The sequence below is a fragment of the Bradysia coprophila genome (assembly GCF_014529535.1).
Source record: "Bradysia coprophila strain Holo2 chromosome X unlocalized genomic scaffold, BU_Bcop_v1 contig_26, whole genome shotgun sequence".
In the NCBI taxonomy this organism is placed as follows: Eukaryota; Metazoa; Arthropoda; class Insecta; order Diptera; family Sciaridae; genus Bradysia; species Bradysia coprophila.
The window spans coordinates 27,596-46,906 of NW_023503313.1; the positions used below are offsets into that span (position 1 = coordinate 27,596).

The 19,311-nt window shown below is 33.4% G+C and overlaps 3 protein-coding genes across 3 annotated transcripts; 1 reads left to right on the forward strand and 2 right to left on the reverse strand.

The window, feature by feature from the left end:
- Window positions 1-4,355: 4,355 nt before the first annotated feature.
- LOC119069151 (trypsin-1-like) lies at window positions 4,356-5,481 on the forward strand. Its single transcript, XM_037173056.1, has 5 exons — window positions 4,356-4,515; window positions 4,568-4,672; window positions 4,734-4,967; window positions 5,064-5,170; window positions 5,236-5,481. The coding sequence occupies exons 1-5, from the start codon at window positions 4,393-4,395 to the stop codon at window positions 5,447-5,449; spliced, it is 783 nt and encodes a 260-aa protein (XP_037028951.1). The 5' UTR covers window positions 4,356-4,392; the 3' UTR covers window positions 5,450-5,481.
- A 1,891-nt stretch (window positions 5,482-7,372) lies between these two features.
- On the reverse strand, window positions 7,373-17,526 carry LOC119069154. Its single transcript, XM_037173059.1, has 5 exons — window positions 17,374-17,526; window positions 8,421-8,555; window positions 8,173-8,349; window positions 7,990-8,106; window positions 7,373-7,927 (listed from the first exon to the last, which is right to left on the reverse strand). Exons 2-5 carry the CDS (start codon window positions 8,535-8,537, stop codon window positions 7,853-7,855), a joined length of 486 nt encoding a protein of 161 aa, XP_037028954.1. The 5' UTR covers window positions 8,538-8,555; window positions 17,374-17,526; the 3' UTR covers window positions 7,373-7,852.
- Window positions 10,709-17,526, reverse strand: LOC119069153. The gene is made up of 5 exons (XM_037173058.1): window positions 17,374-17,526; window positions 11,436-11,571; window positions 11,171-11,353; window positions 10,978-11,097; window positions 10,709-10,913 (listed from the first exon to the last, which is right to left on the reverse strand). Exons 2-5 carry the CDS (start codon window positions 11,544-11,546, stop codon window positions 10,839-10,841), a joined length of 489 nt encoding a protein of 162 aa, XP_037028953.1. The 5' UTR covers window positions 11,547-11,571; window positions 17,374-17,526; the 3' UTR covers window positions 10,709-10,838.
- Window positions 17,527-19,311: the final 1,785 nt, after the last annotated feature.

Sequence of the window (19,311 nt, forward strand, 5' to 3'; positions counted from 1 at the left end):
TTCCCGCTCGACCGATTCATATGACACCTCACCAATACACTCTCACGTATACAGAAAAACATTTTCATAGCAGTACACTTAAAAAAAGGTTTTTGAGGTTTAAGCCCGGCACTACATGTACATACAATCGGTTTGATGAATTCGAGAAACAAGAAAAGAAAATGAGCATAAGACCTCGTACGAAGTCAAAATTGATAAATTCCTATTTAAACAGCTATATACCGCAATATTTACCTATAAATAAACAATTTACCGATAAATATGGCTGAAAATAGCTCAATATAGCAGTATATAGTTATATATAGATGTCCATATGGGATGCTTGAAACACCACACACACGTAACCAATCACTTCCCAATGATCAGTACCTTTCTAAGTATCATTTTTACCGATCGTATCGTTTTTAGTAAAATTCAAAATGACAGCCGACTGTAATTTTTTATTGGACATAAAATAGTACTGCCGCATTACGATCGTCAATACCTTTCAAACAAAAAATTCGTGAAATTCGATCAAAGTTTACTCGATATATTGACAAAATACTTCACGTTCACTGTACGGCCGAGTAGCCGGATATAAGCTCACTCCAAGGGAACTACCCCACATTTCATAAACGTTTTTTCCCTGATAGGTATGATCAATGCCGATCTAAAAACGCAAAAGTAGTTGAAATCCGTTTACAGACGGACGGACTTTTTTTTTTCTTCGCTGAATTGGCATCTCTGGACAACGACAATAGGTTTCCCCTTACTCAGGAACTCCGATTCGACGTGTTACAAACGTATCCTCAGTACTTCGTAAGGGTCTAAAAATGTTCATCCGAATACAAGGAACAAGGTTCTGAAAGAACTAGGTTAAGACAACTCTGAGTTGATCACAAAGGCGGTGACACACAAATTGGGTTCAGCTGCTACTAAGTTTATATGAAAAATGCAACGTAACAAAAACAAAATTACGAATTTTCCTAAAAAAACATTTTCTTTAAGTTTAACACAATCTGTACATACTGAGTGCGTTTATCGATTTCGGTGTCACCCGCCTTCGTGGGTGTCTTCAAGGTTCTGAAAGAACAGGTTACGACACATCTGAGTTGATCACGAAGGCGGTGACACACAAATTTTGACAAATAGATGCTATTTATTGAACATACTCAATACAGATTGTTTGAAATGTCAACCTGATAAAAACTTTTTTTCTTCCTGTAGTACCAAAACCGTCACATTCACTCACCAAATTTAGTACCGAAAGAGCAACATTCTCCCCTACTATTTTCTCTCAATTTTCATTCCCGCTTATGTCATTTTCGATCCTATCTTTATTCTTTCCCAAATGTGTCAAGTTGTTGTATGTACGCGAATGTAATGTTTTTAGTGTTTTGTGACAATGCATTCATACAGTATAGTTTCCACTTAAAAAGAGCACTCCGTTTAGCCTCCGTCTACATGACAGTTGCAAATTAGAACAAAAGAACTGTCACGCAAACGGAGTGGAAATTGAATTTATTTCAATTTTTTACTCCGTTTACGTGACAGTTCCTTTGTTCTATTTTACAACTGTCATGTAAACGGAGGCTAAACGGAGTGCTCTTTTTAAGTGGAAACTATACTTAAGGATTGCTTTCAGCATTCATACGGACTGCTTTCGGCATTCATTCGGATGTCTTTCGGCATTCCTACAGATTGCTTATTTTTCGACATTTGTGAGAATACATGCACACGGAACGGACTTCTTTAGGCATTCATACGGATTACTTTCGGCATTAATATGGAATGCTTTTGCACCGGTATGTTGTTCAGTTTTGTTGTTATGTTTTGTTCGGAATGTGACTTTGGTACTCCAGGAAAAAAAATATTAAATGCAACATATACTATTTTTTCTTCAAGTTGACATTTCAAACAATCTGTAATGAGTATGTTCAATAAATAGCATCTATTTGTCAAAATTTGTGTGTCAGCCGCCCTCGTGGGTGTCTTAACCTGTTCTTTCAGAACCTTGGGTGTCTTAACCTGTTTTTTCAGAACCTTGGTTTGGCATGCCTTACACAACACATCCAGCACGTCAACTTTTCTATCAGTGTATACCATGTCGGCCTAATTTCGTTGCAATGAATGTGAAGGTTTACTTATACTTTTGCTTCAAATATAAGCTGGCGATAGCTGGCAGAAACTTCATTCAAACCAGCGTGTCGTTAACTTCAACGTTGCCGTCGAGTTTCTTTTGTGAACAAAATCTTCGAATTTACTCGGTGAGTAAGACTACAATATATTCTACATAAAAGAAAATGTTCAAGATCTCTATCTAAATCAATATCCCAGATCAAATATTAAAATGTCCACTTTCCAACGAGGTTTCGGTATGCTGATGGTGATGTCAATGATGATGGTGTTGACTAATGCAAATGCGCTGGGTAAAAAAGGTTGTGATCGAGGAAAGTGTTGGATGGGGTGTACAACTGTCTTTGATAAGACAACTAATCGACATTGTTATGCTACTGACATTGTACTGACAAACCCAAAACCATGTAACACTGCAAGAGATCGCACGAATTTAAAGTATTGCACTGGAGGCTGCTTTACACTTGCATAAAAAGGGAAACTGTTTGAACCAACATCAAAATGACTACATGCAATCAACAGCGTCCCAAAAAAATATCTGCACTTTTTACCCATCCTGACTTTGCAAAATGAGGTTTTTGTTTGTTTGTTTTTTTTCCTGTTTTTTGCATTACATTCCAGATGATGTGGGAACCAAAGATTTAGCCAAATCATCGCATATCGTACAATTTTGTCCAGCGATGTGATGTATACTGAATTAAGTTCCAAACATCGAATTTATTTGAATTGTATATTATTATAGGAAATAAAAGCATCTCAAACTTTTGTGTCGTTTTTCTTTTTGTTGATTTGTGAAGCCAAAATACATTTCTGTGCCTGAGTAACATAATTCCGCTAGGGATATTATATTCGACCGATAGAAAAATCCAATACTAATACTACCAATAAAAAATAATAAACTACCGATAAAAGTAGTACTAGTAGAGGTTCCACTTCATACAAAACACAATTGCATAGTGCATTTTGTGATCCAAATCAAATGTAAATTTGTTAACTGTAGTCTGCGCGCGTATGCATCGTTTTGGTCACGCTTATCATGCACAAAACAATAGCCGTAATTAATTTGGATGAAAATTTCGTACATTGGTCAAATCGAAAAGGAGTCAATCTGATATCACAAAATTCAAATCAATTTTTGTGCATTTTTTCCCACAACTTTGATGAAAAACTTTTTTATACCAGATTCCCGAAAAGCTAGCAAAAATTCTAAAATAACTTTACTCTGTCGTGTTTTTTAACAAAGGTTTTTAAATGCCGATAACTTTTGGATTTTTACCCATTCCCTGTGGTATTATTTTCTAATCAATGCCCTTGATTATGTTGTCTTTTTAGAGTCGTTGTAAACTCTCTTATTTTCAGTAAATAAATCCTCATCAGTAGGCATCAATAGGACAGCGATTGATTACAAAAGAATGTAATAAAATCAATGCTTTCTGTAACGACTGACCAACTGCTCGTATTTTTTATCTGTTTCTTTGTACTGAATTTACTTTGTCAGCTGATTCTGTTTGTGACAAACAATCCAAACTCAATTCACACGTCCAAATCACTCCGTTTAAATTTCATTTTGCCCAATTTGTTTGTTGAATCACTGCTAAAACCAATCATCGGAACCTCGATGTACAGAGCAATACAATGCTTCACAATCTTAAAATAGACAAAGACAGGAAAGCATGGTATTGTCAGATGACATACGTTTAAGATCTAATCGAAAGACATTTTTTAACGTACACAACGTAGTTTTTCCTCAAAATACGATAAACAATCACCGAATACCTCTGCTATATCATTGAGAATGAAGTGGATAAGATTAAAGTATACGTTTAAAAGCTAGTACCTGCCGAAGGTGTTACGTACCTTTGGTCGAAGTTATCATGATAGTAAGACTAGAAAGGTTTCTTCCAGACAAACTAGTACAATGTAGGGATTTTGGGTGCTCTATAAGGTCAAGTTGAAGCTGCTACCGTTCTGTGCACATATATACGTGTAGCTCTAGTGTCTGCCTTGTTTCTTTGTGTTATCTGAAACTCTTGCGGTTTCTATTGTTACGTCTTCCTAGTATTTATATAATTGCCTCGTCGAATCAAATATGAAACACACAACGATTAAAAAATTGTATGGACTTTCCCAAATCTGTACAAACCATTTCACACACAATCGACATGAAGTTTTTTTTTTAAGATAATGAATCATTTGGACGCCGTTCTGGAAGATTTGTTTGCGAGTCAGTATTCCGTTAAAGAACCATCAACATATACCTATTTTCGACATTAAGAAATGAAGTCCCTTGTCGCTATCATTGCATGCTTACTTTACGTTCAATGTCTTCCGGCGCTGAACGATAACGAGATCTCTGTTATTGATGGACGTGAAGTGGACATCACAGAAGTTCCTTTTATGGTAACAACAACTTGCAATTATTTAGGTCGATAGTTTACCCTTTTTTTCGTAGCTTTCACTCAGACGTCTGGGTCATCACATATGTGGGGCTTCGGTAATATCCGAATTCTGGGCAATAACGGCTGCCCATTGTGTAATTAAATCGGTTCCATCACAGGTAAATTCCAACTGAATGGATAGCAAAGTGAAGCAACTTATAAAGTAGTGTGTTTATTCAGATAACACTGCGTGGAGGTAGCACCAACCGTTTCCTCGGACAGCTGTTTCGCACCGAACGAATTGTTCGTCATCCCAACTTTAATTTGAATTATGAATTCGATGTCGCAGTTATAAAAACGATTGAAATGCTGGTGTTACCGAATAATTTTATTCAACCGATAGCGTTAGGTTTACAAGGTACCATAACCGAACATGAATCTTTGTTAAATGTTACCGGATGGGGAATGACTCAGGTAATAAAATCATGTGTCTAAATAGTCCGGGATTAATCATAAATTGCGCAACAGCTGGTTGGATTCATTAACATTTTTTACGTTACAATTTCATAGTCTTCGGACATCACTCTTTCGGAGAACTTAAGAATGGCCACCGTAAGATTCATCAACCATGCCGAATGCAACACTACTTTAAGTGCCTTTGGTGGAGCTACTGTGAAGTAAATCATTTGCAATGAAAAAACATTTGCCGATTTTTATGCAAAATTTCTCTTCCATTTTAAAGCAATCTTTGCACAATAGGAACAGTAGCAACCACAACAGGAGACTTTTGTCTCGGTGACGAAGGTGGTCCACTCATCGAATTCGATGGTCTTACTCAACGTGTTGTTGGTATTGCGTCTTGGTCTCCGGAATGTGGTAATTCTTGGCCGAGTGTATTTACAAGATTAACAATCGCTTCTGTTAGAGGCTTCATATTTAATATAACAAACTTGTGAATAAAATTAAATAGGAATAGACTTGAAGGAAATGATGATTTAAATCTAGAGATAACAGCTCAGCTTTGATAAGTTCACCGCAAGGTTCGAAACATAGGTCGACAATATATAATGGTAGCAGACAGAATAAGAATAAACGACCATATAACGCATCCAATCATTCAACAAAAGACACCGAGTTCTGTGTCTACATTTTTTGTTTCCATCCTAGACATCGGCAAATAAAGCGATCAAGAAGTGTCCAAATCATTTTTTCCCGCGCTTATACCGTAGAACAATCCTAGTCTTATTTATCTCGTAAAGAGTAATACCCTGAAACAGAGCGTTTAATGCATGTATATAATGCGCGTACACAACAAAACATGATTTATTCCACTGATAAGTTATTGAATGGTTTCCAGTGCCGCCTTTTCCATATGGGCCAAATGGGCAAATGTCCGAGGCGCCCGAAGTGGAGCAGAAGAAAATGGCGCCCGAAGTCCTTAAAAAAAATTTTGGTTTACTAAATTGGCGCCTGTTTTCCCAATTGTCCGATGGCGCCCAAAAGCTAAAAGCGGCACTGATGGTTTCGCTATCTAGAAAAGCTATGTTAAGATAGTGATAGTGTAGATGCCCTTCACAATCTGAATGCAAAAATATTCGAAAATTCGTAACCATGGAGGCGGTCTTTTGAGATACGAAATTTAAGAATCAAAATCATTTGGTAGAAAATTTAAATGTTCAATTACATTGTCCATGAAAGTATTGTTCGTGTGAAGTGACAGAATGACCTGCTGACAGCGTCAATCATTGACGGTCCTGGTGAAGTAGTGCTCAAATCCTTAATCTTATAAGATGCATATTTCGTATGATTTTACTTGTAGTTTTACTTTACACCAACACATGTAAGCTTTGTTTTTGATTACTGTAAAAATATAATTGTGCAGACACGTTTTTTCGAGTGTGGCTTAGGAGAAGGGAAAAAACCTCAACTTTCTACTGTTTTTTTATGAATAGTGTCAAAATTGTGTGAATTCGAAAATATTTTTTCACGAAAACGTTTTGCGTATGTCTTCATCCATTGGAATAAATCACTCTTTTCGGAGTACACTTCCGGTCTCTGAGAGTTTCCAACTTCATCCCACCCAAGGTAATCGTTCCATTTTAAAGATTTGTGTAATAAAAAAAATTCGAATTCTTCGCGCTAATTTGCCCACCCAATGTCGGGTACTTCATATTTACGTAATTTCCAGTCTAAGTCTTCAACCAAAAGTTGCAACTCGAAATGCAGATAAAATCTACAATACAAATCATGAGTTTGAGGTACGCTTGTAATCTTATGGATAATTCAGAACAGCTGAAAAATTGAGTTTTTTTTCGTAGTTTGATCCAATTGAATAGTTTACCGTATCGTTGTTTCTTTTACATGATTTTGAGATCCCTAGGGTCGACAGTGGTATATTACATTTCTAGGGAAAAACAAGAAAATTGGTTTAGGAGCCATCATGTGAGATCGATTACAAAACTTGGGATAAAAAGTTGAAAAGTCTCGTTTTCGGGTGATTACTAACCTCCACTTCGTCTCGGATCAACAAACTTCACATGAGAACTGGACTTTTCAATTTTTATACCTTGTCATGTAAAAATGAATATTATTTACTAAAACTACACTTAACTCAATTTTGTTAGCAAGAAATTCATGTGTTCTATTGTGTGCTCTCGTGTGCTCGTAGAAATAGCAAGTCCGAAATTCAATGAGTACCATAATAACATTTAACATATTGGAACGTGTGGAACGAAGAAAAACAAGAAATCGCGAAAACATTTCTAATATAGTTGACGTAGCTGTACTACTAATTTAATAAACCAGACCTGATCAGGACATAGATTTAACGAGATGTGTTGTGTAAGGCATTGTTATATTCATAAAAAATCTCGTGCGCAGTTTTTTGTCCATTTATTTTATTTATTTGTTCCATTTTACATTGAGTACATTAAGTACGGACAGGTTTACTTTTCTTTTCCATAAAAATATAAATCGATGCGATGTTGAGATGAATTTTTTCTCATATTTTATTATAAATCGAGGGTGAAAATATTTAAAACAAAAAAATTTACAATTAAAAAAAAACTTTCATATAATAGCTCAATGAGTTCTCTACAGTGACTAGATACTCAAAAAATAATCATGATGTTTCAAAATTCATCAAATTACAATAAAAAACACAAATTGGTGAAAAAAAGTTAAAAAAAAAAATAAATTTAAATTTTGTTTTAAGTAAAATCCTTAAGTAACTTAAGTAAATTAAGCATTAGACATGCAAAAGCGCTTATTTAACTGAATCCAGCTTAGACGATTAGACATGAAGATTTCTTTTAAGATTAACATTAAATTTTTGTTTTGTTCTGAAGTGTTGAGAATTTTTAAATGCCACGGTACGATCGTCGAGCTAGTATAGCACTAACCACATACAGTATGCCATTGATGAGACCGATGATCTGTGAACCGAAATAGATAATCAGACCTTTAGAGAAAATTGATTAGACTTTAAGTGAGTTACCGCAGCTATCAAGAATTTCTCATGGTAGTAACTGTTATTGTTCTTGTTAACGTGAATCAACAGTGTGATTGATGCTGCTATCAACAGGATGGCTCCGATCGAGTGGTAGATCAACTCCTACATTTTATGGAAATATTAATTTGAAATTTTACTCATAAAGTATGGTTGCTTTTGCAGTCTCACATAAATGGTTTTGGAGATGATGCCACCTGTACTCAGTGAAAATAAACATGACACCAGCAAACAGAATGTACCAACTAAAAATGTCGTGGCCATCAGTAAGAAGAACAGCGATGGAGTATAATCATATCGATTGTTGTAATACCACGATGCTAATCCTACACAAACGGCACCTAATATCTACAGTGAAACGGAATTCGTTCGTCCTAATTTTTCTTATTTATCAATTAAATTTAAAGCAAAATTATTACCAATTGTACAAGTTTAAGTAGACCAGGAACCGTTTTCAGGTAGCCGGTATTCACAACCAATGTGGATGTTGTGTTGGAGGTGGTAACTGTTCGTGTAATGGTTACTGAGTGAGACATCGTGTTAGTTTCTTATGCCTGTAATCAAAGTTAAGTTGTTGATCAAATTTTTGAGAGAGAAAAAATATTTTTTTGCAAAACTATTTTTAAATTCGTAGTTCAGCGCACTTTGGTGGCTACCATGTTTTGTGTTTTCCACTAACGATTCATCGCCTTCGCACTTAGCTTCAGTAAATATTTATGAAAAGAATTTTCGTCAAGACAAATTGATGGATATGAGTTTAGAAACCTGTTGATAAAATCTGGAATTACCAGTCGGCTTAGCAACTTTGTATGCATTAATACTGTGTTTGACTTATTTTCGTGCATTAGCGCGAACTTGTAACCTGGAAAAGTACAGTTTCAAACAATCGAGTTTTCAGAAGAGTAATTTATGCAAAGTGGTTGTTTTTGTCACTAGATGTGAAGTTATTAAACGAGCGAAGCGAGATAAACACATCGTGTGACAAAAAAAACTTCTACTTTCGTAACGTGTTGCATATAATGTCTTATGTAATTTCGTCACATTTATTGAACATTTTGCTATGGAATTTTATAAAAGTATTGAATCCTGAGTGAAGAAAAAAAAATTAATGGAAAGGAGCAACCTTAGTCCTAACATAATAGATTTTGAGCAGAGAGATGGCTACTTTCGACCAATTGAATATTTCATTTTCACCCGGGTCCTTTATATTCTATCATAGGAAGAGAAATAATTATCGGTTAAAACGTTACAAAATTGATGCATCTTTCAGGATTTGTATGAAAGCCCAAACTTAAGTAATGTTTTCCACTTAACAAAAAGTACTGCGTGAGAGAGCGAGCTGTCCAGTAAGCAAAGCGAAAATTTAAAGAACTCACTCGGAGTACTTTTTTGGTAGGTGGAAATCAAGCATAAGAAACATAAAAAATATTTCGCCATATTGAGCTTCAACACAAACTTGAAGCGATACGAAGACCATAAAGCGGCAAAATCCCCTTTATGTTAGCAGATGGGTCTCGACGAAATGAAGTGATATTTTTTTCGCACGTGCAGGGGGTCCCTCTGAACGAATTAAAACAAATAAAGAATCGATGATTTTAATTGAATCAATAATTTAAAATGAAAAGAAAATATTTGTTTCTTTGTAGTTAAAAGTAACTTTTATTTGTAAAATTGGTTATACATATATATAAGTAAGCAAGCGATGTAAAAACACGTAACAAAATTATATTAATTTTTGAAAAAATTTGTAACAGGCACACATGATGACTAGAATAGAAAAATAGAGAAAAAAAAAAAAAAAAATGTAAACTTTGACTGTATAAACAAATTATAATAACAAGAAGCTACTCTCGAAGGTCAAAAGTAGCTCAATATAGCTTCTGGTTCTTAGGTTAATTTGATCGTTAAAGATAAGATCATAGGTGGCTGTCTAGATCTGCGTTTTTAAAATTGTATAATCTGACTACTATCATACTATCAAATTACTGTCTTCGTAGACGAGAAATTGGTGAAATAAAAGTGGGGGATGATGTTTCCACATAGAATTAAATTAGTTTTACTTTACGCGATTATCGGATAAACAAAAAACAAAAGAAGGTTCTAATTAGGGGCTCACAACTCACAATTTTAACATATTTAAGGGGCTGTTCACATATGACGTCACACTCAGAATTTTTGACTCCCCCCCAAGTGACCAAAATTTACAAAAATAGTACGGAGAAATAGTACAGCGTGTCAGACTGACCAACTTTAAGAACACAAAATTCTAGCCAATCAAAGATGTAGATTAATCGTTTTCAAATAAAATAAAAAATTGGGTGAGATTCAGCGGCTTCGGCTGTGTGGCTGCACCTAAATTTTAAAGCTTAAAAGCTACTTGTGTACAATTATTAAACGTAAAGCTTGTGCAGAATCAGCAACAGCTGAACATCTCCAGCTGGTCGACAAAGACAATAACTTTGTATCGAAAACAATTCAAAGGCAAACTAAATACATACGTTAAGGTCATCTATGAGCGCAGCGCACATATCTCGTATGACTGTAGTAAACTCGTTGTTTAGAATGTGTTTTGATTTTATATTTACACGAGTAGAGTATGTTTGTTGATCAGCTGGTGAACTTCAGCTGTTGCTGATTCCTGCAGAAGCTTTGCGTTTAATAATTGTAATTATAAAAATATATGACGCAAATCAATAAAATTAAAAACAAAAAAAAGTTTTTCCACTCCATATTGATTTTGCAGTTTTGTGTATTTCCTAATCTCTTGTTAGATTGATAATGTAGGTACTTATTTCTTGTCATCGATATAGTAAGCATATCTGATTTCAAATCGTCTTTTAAATTCCACGATATTGACGTTGAGCAAATATTGCGCTCAACAAATACAAAATTGTATTGATAAGTCCAATAATCTGTAAAGAACGAGACAATAAATTTCCATCAAACCGAACTTAATGGCAGTAAGAAAATAATTACGGAAGCAGCCATATAAGCTTCATGAACTGTGTTCTTCCATACGTGGTTGTTGATTTTGACCAGAAAATTTACGGACGACGCTAACAGCAAAATCGTTGCAACGGCATGATAGATAAGTTCCTAATTTTAAAAACAAATTATTTCTCTGTAGTTCTGATCGTGTGTGTCGATCAAATAAACTCTGTATACGTACAAACATCGTTTTTGATATGAGACCACCGGTGCTCCAAGAAATAAGGCAGGACAACAGCAAACAGAATGTGCATATCATAAATGTTGTTGCCATGAGGAAAAAGAACAAATCGCCTTTAAAATAAACATTGTAGCCATTCGTGTAGTAATAAGCTACGATGCCAACGCTAATTATGCCAAGAATCTGATAAAATAAATATTTTCGAAAATTTGAAATAAAAATTTCCAGTCAATTTCAAAATTTATTTAAATGAAAGCTCCATTACCAATTCTCCAAGTTTCAAGAGGCCGGGCACGGTTTTTAAATAACCAGAATTTAAGATGATGGCATTGGAATTCGATGTTGTTGTTGTCGTTATTTTCACGGTATGTGACATTTTGTAATATTTGTGATATTTTATGCTGAAAATTGTAATATTTATAACCAAAAGTCAATAGATATCTTGAATATGATCAAATAAATTGGATAGGAAATGTGTTTTGCTTGAAAAGAATTTTTTTTATGATTTCGTGTTAGTTTGAATATGACTAATAGACGAGTTCCATGAATATTTTCGTTGGATGGTATAAAATTCTTCTAGGTATTATTTTGGAACAATGACATAATGCCTGAACAACACCCGCAAATAAATTACATTAATTAAATTAAATTAATGGAAATCGCCATTAGATATCCAAATTGTAAAAGTTTTTTTTGTTATTTTGAAATTCAAATTTACATTTTTTTTATGGATAAAAAACACTAAAAAAATCACAAAATCGAAAACATAAAACACCAATGCAAAATACTTACACAACTTGTTATATCTAAGGGCAATTTTCACACTTTTTTTGGTAACAAATTCACTTTGAAACACCATATGTTCTTTATAGATCGATATCAAAATTGTACATTTGGTTCTGGTTATTGTTCCATTTTAAACAATTGCACACCAACTATTCTTCGAAAGATAAGAAACGTTGAATTCGAATGAATTTTCGATGAAAATAATGGTGACACCATTGTTACAAATTATATTTGCAATCGAAGGCTTACGTATTTAAATCAGAGTCTTGTACTTCATTTGTTCTAAAAAGCATCTTGTTATATGTGGGACAATCAAAACTCAGCTCTCATTTTTGTCGTCACTACCAGGTGAGTTCAGGCCTTATTCTGATTGACTTAAACATTTCCAATATTTTCTAATTAGCCATTACTATGACCCCCTGCTTTCCAAAGATTTCTTCTTCATAAAAAAAATCTGAAAATTTAACCGGGGTAAATATTTCATAGTTGTCCAGCGTGTGTCTAACACCGATAAAGGCGTAACATTCGCCCACACAATTCCGTTAAAATAGTAATAGTACATTACGTTCGTGTAAAAAATAAAAGGTTTTCGAGAAAGTTCCCAAGAAATGGACACTTTCGTTGAAATATTTTTTTTTGAACAAATTTTACTTAAAGAAAAATTTAATTTTAAACTTTACGCCTAATTTCAGCATTTATGGGAAATTTTCATCTATTTAAATGAAGCATAACTTTAAAACTAAAATTTGTACTAATGAATTTTCTCTACAAATTTTGTTCCTTGTCCCTTTCTTAACTAGTTTGTTGAACATATTAATTTTTTTAGCTCTTACGTTAGACGCGTTACAGAATTTAGACAATTATTACCAAATATGTCACGTTATATACATAATTGGCGGCTTAGGCTTAGGTTGAAAAATTCAACGAACTTGTGTCTTTGGTCCCATTGCTCTTCTCCTCACTACTATGTGTGCAGGCAGAGGAGCATAATAACTAAACTCCTCAATGGTTTCACAATAAATCTCAAAATATTTTTTACAATTATGATTGTCTTCCCAACAATTATCTAGATCTCTCCAAATATTACTTATAAAACTTATGCCAATAGAAAATCGCTTCAAGTGTTCCACTAAAAAGTGAGTAAGTTTATTAATAGGAAGAGCCCATTAAGCGATTTGTGCTAGACACGTTAAACGCATAAATTTCCAACATTCCAGTATTCGGCAAAGTGCTTGTTGAAAGAAAAAAATTGATATCAATTGGCACGTAATATATTTTTGTCGGCTGTTTTAACTAAAATTGTTTATTGCGATTCGTTTTATTGCTGATAGTAAGTGTAATACTTCTGCTAGTGATAACAGAACGGATATAAGATTTTAATTTAGAATACAATACAAAAAAGATACAAATTTCGACTGTTGAATGGAAATGATGTATGTTTTACCTGTAACTTAAACAGAACGATGAAATGATAGAACCTGTTCCACTATATGCTCATATCAAACAATGTAATTTTATACAGTCAGAACTGGCACTCTTTTTTTGTTGAGCCATAAAGCGAAAGTTGTGCTCTCTCTCTACCCAATTATATGTTTGTTCTATACAAATTTAGAATATTTACTTTTTCCCAACTCTGAATCAATACAGAAAATTCATTTAGTGACTGCAAAAGCTTAAAATATGAAGTTTCACAGCATAAAATTTACCTGCTGCTGAAAGTATGTTTATATAGGCGTGAACCGACATTGTGTCACATACATAAATGATTAACAATCAAACAAGTTGCCAATTATGGACTTCTTCTTACTTTCTCGGCTGTGTTCAGCAAAAATACAAATAAATTGGATGGTATACGTTGTGAAATAAAAGTAATTTTCATGAGCAATTATCAACTGGCTGGCTACCAAGGTAAAATCGTGGAATAAATTTACATTTTATCATTGCATAACTTCGTCTCGAGAGATGAATGGAGTAGAAAATTTATCGTTCCATTATTCTGATGTTAATCTGTTACGGTTTACAAATGAAGTAAAAGATTTTATATCAGACAATTTAGAGATGATTTTAGAGATGCCACGTCACGCTTCATTCGAATCAAGAGGAATCTAAGGAAGCTTTCTCTCTCTCTCTTATTTTTCAATTGGAAAATATCATACGCCTACGAGAGTACGACCAAATGTTGGTTTAATGAAAAACTCGACTAACTCTCCCTTTCTTTTATTTTGATTTTTTTTCGCAATCCTTCAAATAGGCATCTTTGAATTTTTCAATTACACGCTGTTTTTCAAGCAAATCTCTTTTATTCGTCCATTGTGGAAGGTCACGATGGTTCATCCTCTCAATTTCAGTCTACTGTTAACAGACTCTATTTACAAAAAAAAATTAATTATATTTCTCAAGTAGCAAAACGAAGACTGTGGTTCAGTCTAGACTAAAAAGTGCAAGTGAAATAATTTTACAACTGCATACTGTCGAGGTCGAGTAGAATTCACATAATAATACCTTGGATACTCGCCCACGATTTTGGAGGCGCTCAAGGACGAATGCATATTTATTTTTAATTACTTTCATTAGCTAGGCAGAGCCATTTGTAATAGTTGCTGTTCATGAAAGAGATTCGGAAAACGTGTAAATGGATAAAACGGTTTAATATTTTAAAATTTTTAAGATAGGAAAACTAATGAAGTTAAATATTGTGCATCATCAAATATGAGACTACGTTAAGCAAAACAAAAAAAAAACAGGACATGTAGTGATTCTTGCGGATCGGCAGATAGGCTATTAGGCTATACAAAGAAGGAAATCAACAGGAACCATCATACACTTAAAATTTAAATGCAACGCAGCTTGTTCTAATTAGAGAGTTGTTGTAGTTTGTAGTTTATTCAATTTCGTTCAAAAAATGAAGAACTAGATTTTTACTTTATGTCTTTCAACGAAATACTGTAAGATACAGAATCTAGGTTTTCATTTGTTAAACGAAATGTTTATGTATATAACTAACTGCTCTAACGCCTAAATTTGAATATATGTAACATTTCACTTTTCATCGAGTATGGTAACAAGTTTGAAGCAATTTTTTTGACGATCAATAAAACACAATTTCTTCAGCGAAGCTTCACGATTATTTAAACAAAAAATATCGAGATATTGAATTTGACTCGGACGGAAAGTATTTATTGCTCTCAACTCGTTTAATCTCCCCAGCCATAAACCAAAAGAAATTACTGAATAAATAGTAAAAAGAATTGTGAGCGTATATATAGACACATTTGCTCTACTTCGAACATCCAAAAATAATCTTGATATTCCTACTAACATCTGCAAACAATTCACGAATATCCATTTTTCTTTTCTTCAAAAAAAAATTGTGTTTCTTTATATACAAACCGAATGAATAATATTTTCCATATCGTACAAATCGTATAAACTGGAAATAGATTTATAAATAAAAACAACATTAAAACAAAATCGAGCCAGAAGTCGTCAGACTCACGATTACAAATCTTATTATGATTTTTCTCTCCACAATGTATTGTATTGATGTATTTAACCGGAAAAAAAAATCATCGTCATCATCGACTCCAAAGAAAATTTGGTGTGTCCGATGAGAAAATGTCTATTAATAAAATTGTGTTATACACATCGAATGACTCATTCCTGACAAATTTTCTTCTGGCCTGAATGCACTTATTTTCATAAACAGTATTAAAAAAAAACCAACGCTGTATATCGTGATGATGCTATGATGTATACACAAATATGTTGGAATATATATAAAAATTTGTCATAAAATTTAACACACTTCGGATTTAATTTGAGTGATAAAGTTAAAAAGTTATACGACGTTACAACTTTTTTCCTTCTTTATTCTCTTTTTTTTTCTTGTTATTTTATTTACATAAGACCGAAGAGCATATCAGCGTGGCAGTAAAACAATAATGGAAATGCTATAAATAACATCAACACGATATGGAAAAATCTTGCATTGAATTTCAAAGTAAAATTTTCTGAAACGATATTACAATTAATTAACCTATATAGGTAACAAAGCATTTAATGGTTAAGGTGTGTACGAGACATTGATGAACCCATTTAAAGGAAATGGAAAGTAAATCGAGTGTATATATAAGCAAAGGAAAAAAAAGTGCTTAAACTCGTATACGTATACAATTAATGGTCGTTGGACTTGGTCGTTAGGGGTTGGTCAGTCATTAATTAAATGATAAACAATTGATGATCCCGTTTTTCGTAAATTACGCGTAAATATTTTATTCGGATTGTAAAATTTTAATGAAAAATTTAGGGTTCGAAGTCACAGTCCAGCATCATAACATATTTGCCCGCGTTTTTACCCAACAAAATATAATAAATGAAGTACTAGAGTTTTCTCTGTCAGAATTGGATCGGTATACGAATGTGATGTATTACCAGGAACTATTTTTGGAAACTTTTTTTTCCTAAATTTTCCCACTTTTCCATAAAATATTTTTGAAAAATTATGAGAATGTTCGGGAAAATATTTGGAAACTTTCTACATTGTTAGTCCGTATCGTCTTTAGTCTTAGTTGTAAAGAATATCGGTAAAGGTTTCAAGAGACGTTTCCTTTCGCTATCATTGAGAATTATAAATTGCTAACACGCTGACGTAAATTAAGTGGGAAAGTCGCCCCTAGGTTAAACTCTTGGCGATTTAAATGTTATAATTACAGCCCGAGTTTGTAATTTATTCTTATAATAAATCTATGAATCTGTATCATTGGAACGTTTTCCCTTAAAGGATCAAAAACAAGAGGAATAATAGCAAATTTTGAAAAATTTCACAAAAAAATATTTTCACTTTTAGTTTCGATTAATTCTCGTAAATTTCTTTTGTTGAATTCTGTGATGGTCAGTAGGTATTTTTTTTAGACCACAGTGATAGTAAGATGATACAATGACAAAAGTGTAAAGTATAATTTCAGCTGTAGGTAGCTATTAGTCAGAAACATTTCGTCATCGTTTTATTATTTTCAGCGATTTCAATTTTTTATTGCTCATCAAAATTCAATTTAAATCGATTGTTAATAGAACTAAATTAATTTGATATTGTATAGATAACTCATACGACAGTTATTGGCGTTCAGGTAGAATTTATTTTCATTGCGATAATACGAATTGCTCCGTAGCTTCAAACATTATCTTTGGTTGGACAGTATGGTCTGATACACAAAAACCATGTGTATTTGTTTACATCACACTAAAAAAAGTCTGTTATGTTACTCAATAACAGCATAAACAACATATGGTCGCGACAATTTACAAATAATACGCGAACAACAAAGTAAATTATTATTTTTTTTAAATCTTAAAAATATCCTAAGATTCATCAAAAAGAAGAAGAAGAAATAAATAAAATGAAATCCAAATCAACCTACACAAAATTCGGTTAACTTCAAATCGGTAACTTAGTGTTGATCAATGTAGCACTTTTATCATATAAAACCGACAAACGAACGTCTTCACTTTCAATATTAATTCGACTATTAAATGTTTAGAATACCAATCAGTGGCACGACAAAACGTAGACTGAATGAATGGAATCGTCGAACAATTTGGAATAGCATCGGAAACCACCCAACCCAGCCCAAAATGTATTCAGAAAAAAAAGAAAAAATAGTCACACACACAATAAGTATATACGGTCTGTTATTGTTGCTCCGTCTGAGAAGTATATAGCGGCCACCACACACAACTATAATAATACGCAGCAGTGCAATATCGTATTATCGCGTCGTTTTTGTTTTACTGAAATGTTGTGGGAATTCATTCGGTATACTACAAAAATACATCAACGTGATATGCGAAACGCGGTTATGTGTTTTGAATACGGTTTGTTTTGAATTTAAAAATATTCAATTCAGCGTTGTATGTTTTGATGATTACGTAATTACAAATAAGCTAAGAACAGTATATATACAATGAGCAAGTTAAATTCTTTGAATTCTGACTGGTTATCAGAGATTTTAGGGTCCGAACGGAAACGGTTTAAATCTCACGTTCGAGTGAGACGTTATTATTTTAGGCTTCGGTTAGTCATTGCACAAACGTTGGCTACAGTTGGGTGCACACGCACAGTCACATAGATCCTCACAATTAAGTAGTCATAGTCATTTGTATAGATATACAGTCAATCCAGTTACTAGAATTCACATTTTTTTCATTCAAACTGCAACAGCTACGTTGACATAAAGGCAATGAACAGAGGAAAAGGTTAGAAAAAAACTCACACCACTTATATGAGTTCGGTAGCGCCGTCTGGTCTATATATTGTTTCCCTACCAACGTCATCTAACTTTTATATGTCGACCATAAAATTATGTTTTCTTCCACATTCCAACAAGAATGCTCTGTTGCTGCGTTGTAATCAGATTTTAAGGATGTTTTATGTCTCTATGCACGATGGAATTCGTGTTAATTTATTTCTTGATGTTAGTGACTCTCCACTAAATTTTGTTGTACATTTCGTCCCGCTGAGCAGCGCTGGCAGATAAACCTGTTGTAGTACTTGGAACAAAGATAATATGATTTCGTGGCTAATTGCTTTGCAATACGACATTCTTCAACTTGATCATTTACTTTGGGTATAAACTTTATAAAGTGAACACCAAAAGCGACATCCGTCGAAATTACTCATTCACTGATTAAAACTCAAATTCTTTTAATCTTTCTGTCTACATTCTTATAGCAAATATTATGGCATTTGCATGGTCTTTTTCAACTGTTATCAACAAAGAAAACAGTAAGTGGGATCTGGTTAATCAGGTCTAACACAGCAATAATGCGTGTTAACATTAATGAAGTAAAAGATTTTGTGTCAATATGTTGAATATGTTCTTAATTATGTGAAGTAACAGATTCGAAGCACATGTTTGTTCTGGTGATTTTCTTTCCGTTTGTGAAAAGTTAAAAGCTTTTCCGATCTTATGTCGAAAAAGTAACTACACTTAATCTGCACTTAATCAAAATTAATTGAGCATGAGGTGTGTGAGCATTACATTATTTATGCAAAAGGTCGTCTTGTTTTTAATAATATTATTTTACTGTAAACAACAAAATAATAATTATTTTATACGATGTCCTTGAGCCAATGACATAATCACAAAACAATGTTAAGAAATGACGTCATTGATTCAGTAGTTCTTTGGTCATTTATTTACGTTTTTTTTAAATAGAATGATAATAAAATCATTCGGAGAGATGAAATGTTTTTCTTACCTTCAAAGATTAATAAATCTGATTTCTCATTCGACTACCTCAGTGCTGTGTCTTTCTGACACTTACGAATACCAAGTCAATGTTGTAAACAAGACTCC